Below are 17,094 nucleotides of genomic sequence, written 5' to 3'. Positions count from 1 at the left end.
CAGGGAGAACAAAGAGTAAAATATTTAACTGCAGCAGTGTTTGACTATATTCTGCGCAGTGAGAAAACCTGAAGTCATTTTTAAGGTCCACCATTTCTTACTTCTTTTCCATCAGGTCAAGTTTCTAAGCTTTCTAAATCTCCATTTTCCGGCTAATGAAAAGAAAATAGGATTCCACCGAGTCTCCTATCTACCTACTCCAGGACTTCTGTGAGGATCAAATGAGATGAGGCATGGGAAAACGCTTCACAGACATTTGGTTAAAGTGTGAAATGTTTGCATCTGGCTGTAAAGCAAGTCGTGTTCCTAAACTGAAGAAACTGCAAGGAGATCAGTCTTCGCTAGGGAGAGGAAGCTGGGCGTTGCTACATGACATCATTACCCAGACAGACACTTAGCATATTAGCTTTTTATATAGAGAGATATTATGTTTTGAATTTAAATAGAGAATTAGGATCAAGATTTAAATTTTTGGCTAGCCTTAAGTCACTTTTCCAAACACAATAATTTTGTTTTAAATCCTAGGTCAGTGGTTGGCCAACTGCAGCTCACAAGCCACATGTGGCTCTTTGGCCCCTTGAGTGTGGCCACGAAGTTTCAATCACACTGTACGTGTGTGCCCACACATGGTATTTTGTGGAAGAGCCACACTCAAGGGCCGCAGTTTGCCGACCACTGTCCTAAATGATTATGAAAAATGAATTTTATTATATGTTAAATTTAATTGCCAAACAAAATTAAAATAGAAATTATTTTTATAGAAGTGCTTTAAAACATGCAAAATAATTAAAGTTCTTTCATTACTTTTAAAATTAAAATACCTATATGTGACAATTTTAGCTTAAAGTTTAGAATATCATTGGAAGATAGACTGAAGTATAGATTGTGACATACCATAGTTTTACTTTTTAAAAAGTATATATTTTATATAAAATTAAAGCCTTCTGCACAGCAAAAGAAATTATCAACAAAACAAAAAGGCAACCAACAAAATGGGAGAAGATATTGGCAAGCAATACCTCCAATGAGGGGCTAATATCTAAAATATATAAAGAACTAACACAACTCAACAACAACAATAAAAAAATCCCAAACAATCCAATTAAAAAATGGACAGAGAATCTGAAACAGACACTTTTCTGAAGAAAACATACAAATGGTCAACAGATATATGAAAAGATGCTCAACCTCACTAGCTATAAAGCAAATGCAAATCAAAACTACAATGAAATATTCCTCACATGTGTTAGAAGGGCTATTATCAATAAGACAAGATATAACAACTGTTGGAAATGATGTGGAGAAAAAGGAAAACTCATGTACTGCTGGTGAGAATGTAAACTGGTACAGCCATTTTGGATAACAGTATGGAGGTTATTCAAAAAATGAATACTAGAACTACCATAGGACTCAGCATTCCCACTGCTGGGTAATCACCTGAAAATCTGGAAAACATTTATTCCTAAAGCTGCATGGATGCCTATGTTCACTGCAGCATCATTCACAGTAGCCAACACATATAAATAACCCAAGTGTCAATCAATGGATGATGGGTTAAAGAAGATGTGATAAATATTTACAATGGAATACTACTCAGCCATAAGAAAGGATGATATATTGCCAACTGTGACAATATGGATGGATCTTGAGAGCATTATACTGAGCAAAATAAGTCAGACGTAGAAGGACAAGAAACCATATGATTTCACTCATATGTGTGATATAAAACAGAAAGCAACAAATGAACAAATAAAACAAACAAAAAACTTATAAACACAGACAACACTATGGTGATTACTACAGGGCAGGGAGGTAGGAAGAGATGGAAAAGGGTAAAGTGGGTTAAATATATGGTGATGGAAGATGGTGAGCATGCAGTGCAATATGCAGTTGGTATATTTTAGAACTACATACTTGAAACTTATATAATGCTGTCAATCAATGTCACCCCCAATAAATTTAATTTTAAAAAATAAATAAATAAATAGCCCTAGCAGTTAGTTGAGCATTGTCCTGTGCACTGCACATCGCTGGTTCGATTCCTGATCAGGGCACATACCAGGTTGTGGGCTAGATCCCCCGGAGGGGTGTATTCAAGAGGCAACTGGTTGATGTCTCTCTCTCTCTCTCTCTCTCTCTCTCTCTCAATCAATAAAAACATTTTTTAAAATAAAATTAAATTTAAAAATATATATTTTAATTTTCAAGGACATGTGATTTAACCCACATCTGGCATTAGGTATTAGTGAGTTATATTATTAAAGGACTTTAATGTATTTTATATTTTGATATCAAGAAGAACTAATTATTTCAAAGTTTAAAATTGCAATGACCATGAGAAAAACTTACCTTTGTTTACTATGCTAGTGCCTGGCAGTGACATATATGAAATTTCACATCCCTGGGATATACTGATGTCATCTAGGGCAACGGAAGCATTTGATGATAAAACAGTAGCTTCTAAAATTAGCTATAATTACAGAAAGACAAATTATTAAATATATACCATAAAAACAAATGTCTTTGTGTAGAGAGAAGCTCATTTGCATCTATCACATCTCCCAATCTAATTTTAGAAAATTGTTTTGACCAGAACATTCAAATTATAAATTAATAGTCATAACTATTTTGACAGCATTTTATGTAACCTTAGTACTTTAAGTAACCTTGTTTCAATTAAAAGTTATAACATTCATCAGTACTGAAGGATTGCCTTCCCATTGGAGTTATTAAGAGCCATATGCATTTAAAATGAGCTCTTTGGGATAATCAACTGTGTGGTTTACAACTCAATTTAATTGAGATATGAATTCATTTGTAATGTGTCTGCTGAAAACCATGATCCATTTCCATATAAGAATATTTAAATACTTATATGTAGTATGTATACATATACATAATTTACTTAGTGAGGTGAAGCATACAATCTATAACCCTATATAGTGGTTAGTAATATTCATATGCTAAAGCATCTATTAAAGTTTAATTTATTCTAACGTTCTGAATAGTGACTGATACAATTTATTTTCCTCTTGTTAATCACTCACATTATTCTGTGTTATTCTACAATCTTAATAAAAACATAAAAGAAATTATATCTGGAGTCTTAAGGAAACATACTGAGTCAGGTGGATTTTCTTGAGCAGGATGCAAGGGTGGTTTCTTTCCTGGGTTCTTGTCCAGACAGATTCAAAGAACAAAGGTGGTAGATGAAAACGGTGGAAATTTATTGGAAACAAGTACAGACTCCCATGTAGGGAGGGGGTCCCAAAGGGGGTAACCCTCTAAGCTCCTTTTTTCTAAGGTTTATAAAAGCTGCCGTTCTTTGTTTCTTCATATTGCTTTCCAATTGGTAGAATATTAGCTTCAAAGCTCAAAACCCACGTGGTGCTCCCCTTTTTCTCTCCCCCTTCAGTGGTAGGATTCTCTATCTCCTGTGAAAATCTTTTTCCTCTTTCTTTCATTTGTCAGCATTTCACTATCCTCTGTGAAAGTTTGTTTCCTCTTTCTCTCCATACCATGCCTTTTCCCTATCTTCTGTGAATGGATGTCTTCCTCTCCCCGTATCCTGTGGCACCTCTTTTATTTCTCTGTGAATGTATGCGTTTTGGCAACCCCAAGCCCTCATCTAGGCAGTCCTCATCTAGTCATTAGAACCCCCTAATTCCTAAAACTCCCTAAACCTGCCTATTTTACCCCTCAAATTCCTTTCAATAGTAGGACCACCAGTCAAGGACACAGCTAATAAGTGCATCTCCATCTTATCAGGGAGGATCTCTCACCCCAAAGATCTTACAATTTACTTCCTATGATACATTAACAACTAACCTATACCAGAAGTGCTATCCAAGAGATATGTATAATAAACTAGGATAATTCAAGAAAAGGACTTCCTTATTTCTCTGCCAAGAATGTGAGGCAAGATGAAAAAGATTTGGTAAAGAAGTAATAATTTAAACCTATTATAATTGCTGCTTCAGATGTTGTTACATTGAGAAACTACTAACATTACAAGCAAAAGCAAGGACATGTGAACATATATGGTATATTTGGAAACTTTGGGTGTTATAGAATGATGGGGTTTGAGACACTCCCCCAAAATATGGCAACTTGGTGTATTGGATATTTCAAGCTAAAGGAATTGGAGAAATGTCATGTGCAGGATGAACTTTTATTTGAGGCTCATTTTCTAGATTTACTCAGAAATTCAAAGTATACTGCATCATAATTCATGAGTCCCCATGTTCATGTATAACTCTGAGGGCTATTTTACTCACGCACACATATCTTTATGATCTGTTACTTTCCATTATAACTTTCAAAAAAACAGATTTTGATCAAATTTCACTTTACCCCTTCATAAGGGAGTCAGTAGTTCATGGATCTACTGAAAGATAATTCATCAGTTGGCCCCTCCAGATTCCCTCTAAGTCCTCCTTCATGCTCCTCTCTGCCTCACATGCTGTCCTGTATGGGCAAAAGACTCTCTTCTGGATCAAACCTGACTCAGGTTTCTTTGAGCCCTCTTTTATTTTTTTTGTTTAGTTTTTTGTGTGTTTTTTTCCAACTGTATTTCAAGTCGTCGTGGCAGGGTATTAGGAAAAGTTTTCAATTAGCAATAATTGCGCCTTTGATAAACCTCATATTGCCACTGAGCAAAGCTTGAGCCCTCTTTTGGACTAGCCTTCAGTCTTGGCCCCTGTCCTTGCTGGGCTTGCATAGCCCAGTTTTAGCAAGAATCCTGCAAAGTCAGTTTGAAGAGAATCCCCCATTCTTAATATCTGATCACTCTCATTATCTGATCGAATTCCTCATTTCCCACCTTTGATGTACAATTCCTAGCCTGCCTTTAGCAAGAATCCTGTTAGGTAGGTTCAGCAAGAACCTACTCCCACACACACAAACACACCCCCCCGCCCCCGGGTCTCCTCTTAAGTCATATTCCACCCACTGACCTCCCCACCTCTCATTCTGCTCCTTGGCTATGAATCCTCAACTGTGTTTGCTATATTCAGAGTTGAGCCTGATCTCTCTCCCATATTGTGGATAGTCTTAATGTCTATTGCAAGAATCCTGAATAAGTCTTCTTTACCATTTAAAAAAGTCAGAAAAATTTTTTCTTTCACAAAACTCAGTGGTCATTGGAACATCCTGGCAAGAGATGGAAGAATGGGAGATCTGGGTATTTATTCCCCCAGAGCCCCTTGGGGGGGGTCCCATCACTCAAGTGAAGGCCTCAGCTCCTGTCAGAAGGTCCTCTCTGTCTGCCATAGACTGCTCCCCTCCTGCTCCTTCAGGTTTACAGTTACTAATGGAGGCGTATTGTTACCAGTCCTGGGGACACCACACTATTTCTACAGGATGAACTTTTTTATCTTCCCTGGAAGCAGATCTAATAAGCTCATATGAAAGGTGCCCTCCCTATACCTGGAGGAAAGGATTTTCCTTATCTCTGAAGACAAAGGACAAAGAGGGGAATCTGAATGAACAGCCCTTGTTAAATGTCACCTAGATTACTATACTTCCCTCATACTCCTTGCCCTATTATATTCATTGAACCTCACATGAAAATACTCAGGGTTGAGTTTTTCAGTGTGGCTTCATGTCCTTATGAAGGCTCATATGTCACATAACACTCACATTAAATAATTTTGTACATTATTTAATTATTTGTACACTTTTCCCCCAGTTAATCTGCTTTGTCAGTTTAATTTTCAGACCCAGTCATGTCTGAAGGGGTCTAAAATGGATAAAGAAAACTGTTTCCTCCTGTATATAGGAGAATCAGATTTTAAGAGAACAAAAAATTAATTGAAGCCTGGCCAGTGTTGCTCGGTGGTTGAGTGTCAACCTGTGAACCAGGAGGTCACGGTTAGATTCCTGGTCAGGGAACATGCACAAGTTGCAGGCTTGATCCCCAGTGGGGGCCGTGAAAGAGGCAGCTGATCAGTGATCCTCCCTCATCATTGATGTTTCTATCTCTCTCCTTTTCCCTTCCTCTCTCTGAAATCAATAAAAACATTTTTTAATTAATTAATAGATGGAAAGGATGGATTGCATGAATTGAAGAGCAATTGAATGGCATCAATTTGAAGAAAAATTGCATAGACGACAAAAATTAATCCTACTTTTCAGCCTTTATGCTAGAGAGACACTCATAGGCATACACATGAAGGCCTGTGCAGGAATGTTTATTTCAATGCTGATTTTGGTAACAAATGAATAGGAGTAATTCAAATGTGAGTCAATAAATTAATGGTGATATAAACCATAGGTTATTATGCCAGTTAAAATTAATCTATCTCTATGTGCTAATATGGAAAGACCTTCAATATGTGTTTCTGAGTAAAAAAAATAAATTACAAAAAAAAGTTATAGTATGATACTGAGTCAGGATAGTAAGAAGCTAGAAAATTTATTGGCAAGTGGAATGGAGAAACTGAGATAGATGGCTAACTCAAACTGGCCCTATCCAGCACCCTGACTCACCTGCCTCCATCTCCCTTGCAGGATCACTGGCTAAAGTATTAAGCCCTCATGACAATTAGGTTCTGATTAGCATCAAATAATCTTAGGAACAAAGTCCCAGGTCTATTGGCTACAGAGACAGAGTTTTGGTTAAACTAGGGATAACATCTAGGCCTCATTTGTGTTTCAGCTCCCGGCCCAGAAAAGCAACAAAACTAGATGAAGAGAGCCATGGCTGACATTAGGACCAGCTGCAATGACTAATGACCACTTGCCCTGGTGCCAACCAATCAGTAGACACCTGAAAGGGCACACCTGGAAAACTATGAATATTCTATTGAGAGCTTTCCCTAAGAACTCCCCTAAAATTCCTGCCTTTAGAAAACAAATAAAAACCCTTAAGACCAAGGACCTAGTGTGCACTCTGTCTCTTAGAGCATGCTTTCTTCTTTCCCCTTCTTTCCTAAGGAATGTATCTTTGCTTTCTTTTTCCAAGGGCCCTTACTTTGCCCCTGTAATTTGTTTCCTGAGTCCACACAGCCCAGCTGGCTCACTTCTTCTACCCTGTGAGTTTCTTTCCAAAGATGCAAGGCAGCTCTGCCTAGCTTACTCCTACTGGTATAATATTGCCTCTTCTATCTTAAGCCTTTCCTTTGTTTCTCTCTCCCCAGCTTTAACATGTACTCTCAAAATCACCTGGACTTATTGTGAAATCTTTCCTGTGAAAAGTTAATAACCAAGAGCCCATATTGCCAGTAATAATACTATTAGGTAAAAATACACAATGGCTTGGGTTTCTAGATATACATTGCCTATTTTATAGGACAGATATCTATATATATAGATAGATAGATAAAAAGAAGTAATATGCAAATGAGGTCAGGACTCTGTAACGGTCATGACCAGCTCAGGAGAAGGGGCTGGATGCAGCCCTGAGCCTGAGAAAATAACAAGCAGGTGCAGCGTGGAGAGTGAGAGATCAACACAGAGGGGTGCCTGCTCCAAGACTCTGCGGCGCGGCTGGGGCCAGGACCCCAGTGGGGACACACACACACACACACACACACATACACACGGACGCCTGCTCCAAGCCTCCAATGTGGCTGGGGCAGGACCCCAGTGGACACACACACACACACAGTAGGACATCCCCTGAGGGCTCCCGGACTGTGAGAGGTGGCAGGCTGGGCTGAGGGACCCCCACCCCACAGTGTATGAATTTCGTGCACCAGGCCTCTAGTATTACATAAATAGAAAGGATATAGAAGTAAAAATAAATTAGTGTCTATAGTTAACTCAAGATAAAGATTATGATGGGAGGTGATTGTGGTCAGGAGTGTATAATTTTTGATACTTTATAATAAGCTGTATATAATTTTAAAAATTCTGACTAAAACTGGTTTCTGTACAGTCTTAGCCAACTGAGAAATGTGGCCTTCAATCAAGAGGCAGGAAATAATAACAGGTTTTAAAGATTAATTTTAACAAATGAAATACAGGTGTTGCAATTGTGAAATATTTTATGGTTAACACCATTAAGTTATTATAATTTATTTTGGAAAACTTTAATTTTGGAAGAATTTTCATTTTATTCATTATCATAATACATTCTGGTTGAAGTCAATTAAAATATAGATGCTTAATTCTTCAGACTTATTAGATAAGCATTTGTTGATGACCATATTTGAAGTCCTGCACTGCCCAAAGAAAAGCTGGATAAAATACAGAATATTTGGGCAATTCTCTGTTCTCTTAGAGAGGTGCATGATCCTATTCTTTGAATGGAGTGAGTGGGTCCTGGGATGAGTTGAAGTGGAATTGTGGGGTAGGTCTTAAAATATGGTTTTATCATTTTGCCTGAAGAGAACCACTAGACCAGTGGTTCTCAACCTTCCTAATGCCGCAACCCTTTAATACAGTTCCTCATGTTGTGGTGACCCCCAACCATAAAATTATTTTCGTTGCTACTTCATAACTGTAATTTTGCTTCTGTTATGAATTGTAATGTAAATATCTGATATGCAGGATGTATTTAGGCGACCCCTGTGAAAGGGTCGTTCGACCCCCAAAGGAGTTCTGACCCACAGGTTGAGAACTGCTGCACTAGACTCTTTTAGATATTCTTATTAAAATGTAAGCATAAAACAACTTTCAAAACAAATAAAAATGGCATTAAGTGATCTACACCTCTTCTTGTTAACTTCTATATAATTAAATTTAGGACTATGAAATAAAAAATATGATCCACCATTAATTAAAATCTCATCTGATGATTTCAAAATCATCTAGGTTATTCCTATTTTTTATTGGTTGTTTTAATCAAGCTGATATCTTTATAACCCAATGCAGCACCCTTTGGGAAAGACAGTACCTATTAATAATCAGTAAGTAAGAAAGAGATTGCTCAGAAAAGTGTTCAACCATGGATGAAGAAAGATTGAAAACCTCATTTCATAAGATTTTCAAGGCAATTTTAAATTTTAAATTGTATGTAGATGTCTTTCCCTTCTAAAACTATTTCTCAGGATCTTGTTGAAATTTGTTTTAATTAATTTATTCCCTGAATGAGCAAAATCATTTCTTGTTTTTGCTTCCAGGAACCACAATTTGTAAATGATGTTTATAATCAAGGGATTACTTTTTGCACCTGCAAAACTAAGGGAAGCTTTTCCAGAAAAACTCTCAACTAGCATATTTAGATGTTGGTTCTTTGATGTTTTAAAAATGAATAACAAGAACAATAAATACAAGTCTAAGAGGCAATGGAGAAAGCAGAAAGATATTAGAAGAGAAATTGAAATATAGCAATGTTTGAATGATGGTGGTATCAATAATAAGAGCAAGAGCTAACTTTTATTTAGAGCTTTCTTAAACACCAGGCATGTTCACTTGTCTTAACCCTGTGAAAGATGATGCTGTTTTTGCCTTCATTTTAAAGCAAAGGAAACAGAAGCTTAGAGAGTTGAAGTAATTGGTTGGAGGTCAGACATCTAGTAAGAAAAATAAGGAACCTGAGCCATTTAATGATTATGCTATATTGCATCACTATAATGAAATAAGGAGATAATCAGTCTTTAGTAAATGCTGCAGAACAAAACTACCTGGCAAAATAGATTTAAGAAAGCCCTAGATTAAGAAGGCTGAGGACATAGCAATTTTACAGAGACTAGTCCAGCTTTCTCCTTTGTATTATAAATCTTACTGAGTCTTCAAATAATGTCAGGAAATTGTTATTGATTTCTATCATTGACTCTGATAAAGAGTGAACATGATATCAATCACTGTAGAAAATTTCACAAAAGGGTCATTTTAAAATGAAATCTAAAATATGACACAATTATATTTTAATAGGAAACTCAGAGAAAGTTGATCAACTGAAAATCAATGGCCAGTACTCAGAAAAAGTGTCAACTTTAGTTATTAAAACTAAGAACAGCAGTTAGAGGGGAAATTTTAAATTAAATTAATAAATTTCTGTAAAAAGCTGAATATATCATGTGAACAGGCCAAGCTAAAACATATGGGAAAGAATACTATTAACTATTTGACTTACATGCTTCCTGTAAAAACTGTAGAGGAAATGGAGAGAATATTGAACAGTTGTAAATTTGCTGTTCTCACGGAATAAGCATAAGCCTAAACCTGTCCCTCCAGGGAGCATGAAAGCCCTACCTGACCAGGGTGCTTATTTCCTAAGGAAACCAAAAAAAACTGCACTCTGTTGTGATGTCTACTAGCACATGAGACATCAAAAGGACCACAGTGAATCAGATTTTCATGGCTACAAGGGAATACAGAGGTCATAGCGTCGAATGCTTTTCTCCTTTCCAATATTTGTAGTGGATTGGATTATGTTGTATAAATATGTTCAGAGTTTAGTCACATTGAACTGATGGCCAGGCGATGACTAAGGTCACCCTTAAAGGATTCAGTCCACTAAATTTAAAGTGCCCAAAATGACTATTTCCAAGAAGATAAACTTTAAATATTCAAATATTTAAAAGCTAGATTAACTATTTGTAAGTATAGTATCTTTGTTGTTGATAAAAGAATGAAGTAGAGCCTACCTAGAATCCTCATGCATATTTCCATATTTTTTGAATATACACTTAGAGAAATCAGGTTAAAACAAACATAACATTAGCTTTTTTTTTTCCTACAGAGGATAAGAAATGGGATAAAAAGAGGTACAAAGAGGACAAAGTTGCATCTTAATGGGCAAACAAACATTAGTATTATAAGCAAAGAAAATGTTAACATTAGTTAATTCTGACATGTGAGTACACGGGTATTTGCCTCACTCTGTGTCTTCTATTTGTTTTAAATATTTAATGATATTTACATTATTATGTATTAAATAATACTGTACGTATATGTGTGTGACTGTGCATATTTATGTATTGTGTATTTTTGTCTCTGCATGTGTTTCTGTGTATAAAATCTGGACTGATTCACACCAGATTGTTAACATAGGCCCATGATATCTTATCTAAAGTCTCTGGGGCCAGCTGGGTTTTGAAATTTGAATAGTTCAGAGTTGAGGCTGTTAATCTAATACATATGGGATGTATTATATGATTTCCTGAGGAAGCTTGGAGGCAGCGCTGTAAATCAAACCCATCACTAAAAGAACTGCCTAAATACCTCACATAGTTCTGGTCAGGTTAAGTTTTGCCTCTAAATTCATTTTTCACATACTGCCTTCCAAATTTTAATTTTCTAAATTGTGGCTGATTATCCTGTAATGGGTTTCTTAATGGAAAAGAAATCTCTCTAATGGAGATTTTCTTGTTTTTCTTTTTACTCACCTGTAGTCTCTAAAACAAACCTTTAATATAGCCAAGCAATAGGAATAAGAAGGAGCAGAGGCAGAGACAAAACTCTTACCTTCTTGGGGGTGAATTAAACATGGTTGAGGCTTAGCAAGAATCAAGACCATTCCCTCCCTTTGAAGGATATCACAATCAAGCTGAAGGTGATTAGTGATGAATGGGAGGCCCCAACTGGGTAGAGAGAATAGCCAACATGTGGTGCTGAGCCCCCGTGGAGGGGGATAAAGGGAGAAAGGAGAGTAGTTGGACAAGCCTGCTTTAGAAAACATCACAAATACGTTGCTATCCAATTATAAAATCCTATGAAATCACAAATGACTCTACAAACTACTTAATATTCCCCAGATAATAAAGAGTAGTCTCAATTTGTACTGCAAAACAGACCAAAACAAAAACCAAAATCCTAAAGAAATATTAAAGAGAAAAAACACTACACAATGCTGACACTCCTCAATGATAATGACAGGTTAATGAGTGCCTCCAGGCTTAGAAAGGAATGGCTTTGGTCTCAACTCATAATATTTCTCAAGTAACTAGTACTAACAGGACATTCTGGTTTTTGTTCTGTTTTGTTTATTATTATATTATTAAGACTTTTAGAGCAATTTTAGGTTCACTGCAAAACTGAGGGGAAGGTACAGAGTTTCCATATACCTCCTGCCCCCACCCATGCACAGTCTCCCCCATTATCAACATCCCCCACCAGAGTGGGGCACTTGTTACAACTGATAAACTGACATTTACATATCATAATCACACAAAGTCCATAGTTTACTTTATGGTTCCATGCGTTTGAACCAATGTATGTAAGACATGCATCTATCATTATATTGTCAAAATGTTTTCTCTGCCCTAAAAACCCTCTTGTCTTTCCCTGCCTCCCCCAATCCCTGGCAACCACTGATTTTTTATTGTCTTCAGAGTTTTTCCTTTTCCAGATTGTAATATAGTTGGAATCACAGTTTACAGCCTTTCACATTGGCTTCTTTTGCTTAGCAATACTCATTTTAGAGTTCCTCCATGTCTTTCCATGGTTCATTTGTATTTAACACTGAATAGTATTTCATTATCTGGATGTACCACAGTTTATTTATCCATTCCATTCACTTACTCAAGGACATCTTGGTTGCCTCCATCTTTTGACAATTATGAATAAAGCTGCTATAAAAATTCATGTGAAGATATTTTTGCGTAGAAAAGGACATTCTGTTTTCTTCCCAATAATGTCAATGAACAATAGACTCTAAATGATCTTAATGATTTCATTCTAACTAAAAGTAGACCTAATTTTAAAATTTTATATAGAATATAAATAAATGAGGCAAGATTTCATATTGTTATGATTTTATTTGTCCTGTCACATGTAATAGACATTGACATGAAAATGATTCCATGACTGGCCTTTATAAAATGTTTTCAATTAAAAGTTAATAGATTCATAGTGTTTTTGTCCATTAGATTTGGGAGTGGAATCATATATATAATCCCTGAGAACCGCGTGAAAAAGCCTCTAATCATTGAGCCTAGATTTCTGGTCAATAGGACAGTCCTCTAAATAAAGAATACTAACATTTACAGAATGTCTATTATTCCCAGACAATGTCCAGGTAATAACCACAGCAACAATAATAGCTAACTGTCTCTGTTTACTCTATGCCAGATTTCTTCCACGGGCTTTACATGTACAAATCATAAATCATTTAATCTCCACAATAACTCTGATGTATAATACTAACAGCAATCCATTCTATTCCCTGTTCCTCCTGCTTCCATGGGCAGGGACTTCCCTGAAGCAGCACTGCTGTTACTGACCCTTACCCTTTCCCCTGGGAGGAGGAAGATTTAACCGACCGGTGATGTTAAAAGAATAAGCTGGGTGTTCTCAACTCATCCTCTTTGTCTCTCATTCAACCCTCCTTTTGTGAGCCAACCCGTCTTCAGGAGGCAGGCTCTCTGATATTATCCCTGGATAATGATAAAAGGTGTCCCCCAACGTGTGAGTCTAGTCCTTCTCTAGCAGAGTTGGTTGTTCTCTGAGTGAATCTATTTATTCTGAGGTGAAATATTACTTTAAATATATGGCTGCAGAATCTAAAGCCATCTTCTCTAAAATATTTTGCTATTTGTTTGACTTTTATATTTCTCTCAATTCAAAACGAGGACCAAATGAGGTGTGCTATATATCAGGGGCCCCTAACACTCTAACAATAACCTTCTCACATACCCCACCCCCCCCACACACACACTTACAGAGGAAGAAACAGAAAGGCAGAGGGATTAAGCAACATCCCTATGATTCTACACCTGGATTTGAACCCCAGGCTCCAGAGCCTATGTTCACAGACACTACTGTTTGTGGCAACTTTTTCTCTATTATTCAGAATCCCCTAAAGTGTTGTTCTGAATTCCACTGGGATTTCACCGACTGGGAAATTTGAAGCTCTAAGACAGTGATGGCGAACCTTTTGAGCTCGGCGTGTCAGCATTTTGAAAAACCTTAACTTAACTCTGGTGCCATGTCACATATAGAAATTCTTTGATATTTGCAACCATAGTAAAACAAAGACTTATATTTTTGATATTTATTTTATATACTTAAATGCCATTTAACAAAGAAAAATCAACCAAAAAAATGAGTTCGCGTGTCACTTCTGACACGCGTGTCATAGGTTCACCATCACTGCTCTAGATGTAACATGCATAGTCACTTAGGAAACAATGAACTGAGCAGAGATCAGAACTCAGACCACCTGACTCTGAAGGCAGTGCATGTCCCACTACAGTCTACTTAGTTACTAAATCTAGTTTCAAAAATAATTCATTTCAAACATCATCTAGAAGGGAGCCATGTTCAGGGGGTGAAAGTTGGGGCACTCATTTGATAAGCTGCAATTGCCTTCTTTTATTATTAACCAAGAAAATGACACCAAAGATTGATAAAAATCTCCAATATTAATGGGTAACAGAAATAGAGCAACAGGATTAAATGTGACTATAGCTCAAGTAAGATTTTTTCACTATCTCAAATAATCCACCACCCACACTTAAAACACACACACACACACACACACACACACACACGACATTTTCCTCATAAGTTACTCTAATCTCAGCCATTTTATTAAATTCTTAACTCCACCTTTGCTATGCTTCCACAGATAACTCTTGAGCACTTAGTCAAAATAACCTCTCTATTCATTCCTGATTGTGAACGTGCTTGCTTTATTGATGTTGAAGGGATATATGTGCTAATGGTTGAGAAGATTAACATTAAATAGGAATCTTCTGCTGAGTTTTATTAATTTGTATGTGCTTACCTGAAAAGGCAAACTAGATTCTCCAGTCTTTGCATAGAGATTGATTTTTGCTTGTCTCCATTGAAATTTGGAGGTTCCAATTAGATCACCCTGCTTTTGCAAATTTCCATCCAGTGATGTTCTTGTAAAAACTGAGAGATGTGAATGCTGAGACAAATGATACCAAAACTGCACCTGTTGAAAAATATTGTTGAATATTCCATTTAACTGTCTCAAGTAGCTTTTCCATAATTAAAAATATCCCAAACTACTTTGGTGTTAAATATAATCTTCTCAATTCTCCTTTCCTCCAAGTGTGTAAGACCAGAACATGGAAACTACTCATTCGCCATACTTTGTATTCTCTCCTTAAGAAAAGGTGCAATGCCCTGGCCAGTGTATCTCAATGGTTAGAGCATCGGCCTGCACACTGAAGGGTCATGGGTTCAATTTCCAGTCAAGGGCACATACCTGGGTTGCAGGTTCCATCCCTGGGCCTTGGTCAGGGCATGTGCAGGAGGCAACCAATCGATGTGTCTCCACATCGATGTCTCTCTGTCTCCCTCTATCTTTTTCTCTCTCTCCCTCAAAATCAATGGCAAAATATCTTCGGTAAGGATTAACAAAACAAAAAAATAAATAAAAAAGGAAAGGCTCAAGGTGGCTGTACCAACTGCATATGTAACACATGTCATGGAGATGTCTAAAGAAATGGAGCACCAGCATACCACCAGAACAAGTTTGAGGGCACACATTTGTTCACAGCGTCATGGAAGTTTCCCAGGAGCCCTCCCTATTGTTTCTTATAAATCTTGGGAGATACACTTTCTGTCTCAAAGTTACAAAACCAGGTATTACTTTTCATTCTCCTTGAAAAACTATAATTAACACTTCTCATTAACCCCTTCTCTGTTGTAACGTTATCAAAGAATTGGGGAGCTCATATGATACTATTCATTAACAATTTAATCCAAGTGAGATATTGTTCTTTTTGAAACTAGGGAGCCTTGGTCATTTTGCTTCTACTTGTCATCAAAGATGACATAATCTAATAAAAGTTTGACAGGTAAACCATGTAATGAAGAAAATATATAGAGAGGATTACTTTAGGTGTTATCAGTACCTATAACATAGACTCCATCATTGTTATTTATTCAACCAATATTTACTGACCATTTAATAAGTACTGGGCACTGTGAAAGGCAAAAATAAATTTCCTCAATGGTTGGATAATTCACTCTATAAAATATGGTAACTACACCTCCTTAACAACAGGTTCAGACACACAGCAGTCTCTTTTTTTCTTATTATGACATAGAATCTCAAGGCTGCTTTTTTCAAGGGAAAACATAACATTCAGAGATGAGGTCCCACAGAAACAGAATCCTTCTGTTTGGACTCAAAGTGATTCCTTTTTAATTTGACTATATTTTAAATTCTTGCTTTCTTCCCTTTGTCATTCTGCTTTTATTTTGTTATATGAGCAGATATTAGTGCATATATATAGTAATTTACCCATTTATTTCACTGTTGGTACCAATTTCAGTGGAGATGAAAGATTGCAAAATTTCATTAAATTCTCTTTTTAAAAATTGTTCATTATAAAATATCAAGCATTTTCTGTTCTAATGTGGTACATGTTTTTTCCACCATATACTTAATTGACACTACCTGATCAAATAAAGTCTTTCTGGCTGTCCATTTCATTTTAGATTTTACTACCAGGATCATGTAAACTCAGACTTTGACAGGTAAGCAGAAGTGTAAAGTCAAATGGAAGTGTTTAATTAAATTCTATGGAAATGGAGGATTTATGTTCCTCAATTACAATTAAATTTTAGATCCCTGCTGTAATTTCAGCATGTTGCACGGTTGTAAATATGCAAAACAGAGCTTTAAAACCTAGTTATAAAAGAGATATGCATGCCCCATCAGAATTCCAAGCTGTCAAACTGTCAGTACATCACCAGTGTGAAGTTATTTTAATAATATATTACAAGTAAGAACCAATGGGATCCACATTCAATAGAATAATGGATTAGAACTTATATTAAATTTACTATTTTAACATAATTGGCATTGTAGAAACTTAAGGAGAATTCTTGAATTTATTATAGACCAAGAAACTTTCTATAGCCTTTTCACTTTTAATATCAGTAAGGGTGAAAACATGGAAAAAAATTATTAATACAGCTGTGGTTGGAAACAGGCACTCATCAAGTGTGCAAGGTCTGTGGCTCTTGATCTGATATACACCAGGCGTAGAACACCAAGACATGAACTCAAAATGATGATGCATGTTGTGAATTCCTCACAGAACCTATTACAGTAATTTGTATTCAGTAGGTATTCAGTTAATAAGTACTGAAAAAAGAGGAAGGAATGAGTGGATTGTTAGCATCAGTACTTAAGTAAATATGTATAAACTCTGGAAGGGAGGGAGAGGGAGAGAAAGAGAGGAACAGGGAGAGATGAGAGAGAGAGAGAGAGAGAGAGAG

The 17,094-nt window shown here is 36.5% G+C and overlaps 1 protein-coding gene across 1 annotated transcript in view; it reads right to left on the bottom strand.

Annotated features, from left to right (window-relative positions):
• The window catches only part of LOC102261090 (MAM and LDL-receptor class A domain-containing protein 1), a gene marked incomplete at its 3' end in the record, with an annotated part of 431,828 nt that overhangs the window by 306,934 nt on the left and 107,800 nt on the right, over positions 1 to 17,094 (bottom strand). Inside the window, exons 14-15 of the mRNA XM_014543905.1 lie at positions 14,618 to 14,791; positions 2,350 to 2,470 (exon numbers count right to left, since the gene is read on the bottom strand). Of these exons, the coding sequence (XP_014399391.1) occupies positions 2,350 to 2,470; positions 14,618 to 14,791 (295 nt within the window). The remainder of the gene's footprint in view (positions 1 to 2,349; positions 2,471 to 14,617; positions 14,792 to 17,094) is intronic.

The sequence above is a fragment of the Myotis brandtii genome, unplaced genomic scaffold (genome assembly GCF_000412655.1).
Source record: "Myotis brandtii unplaced genomic scaffold, ASM41265v1 scaffold341, whole genome shotgun sequence".
NCBI lineage: Eukaryota > Metazoa > Chordata > Mammalia > Chiroptera > Vespertilionidae > Myotis > Myotis brandtii.
This window is presented reverse-complemented; position numbering and strand designations above follow the sequence as displayed.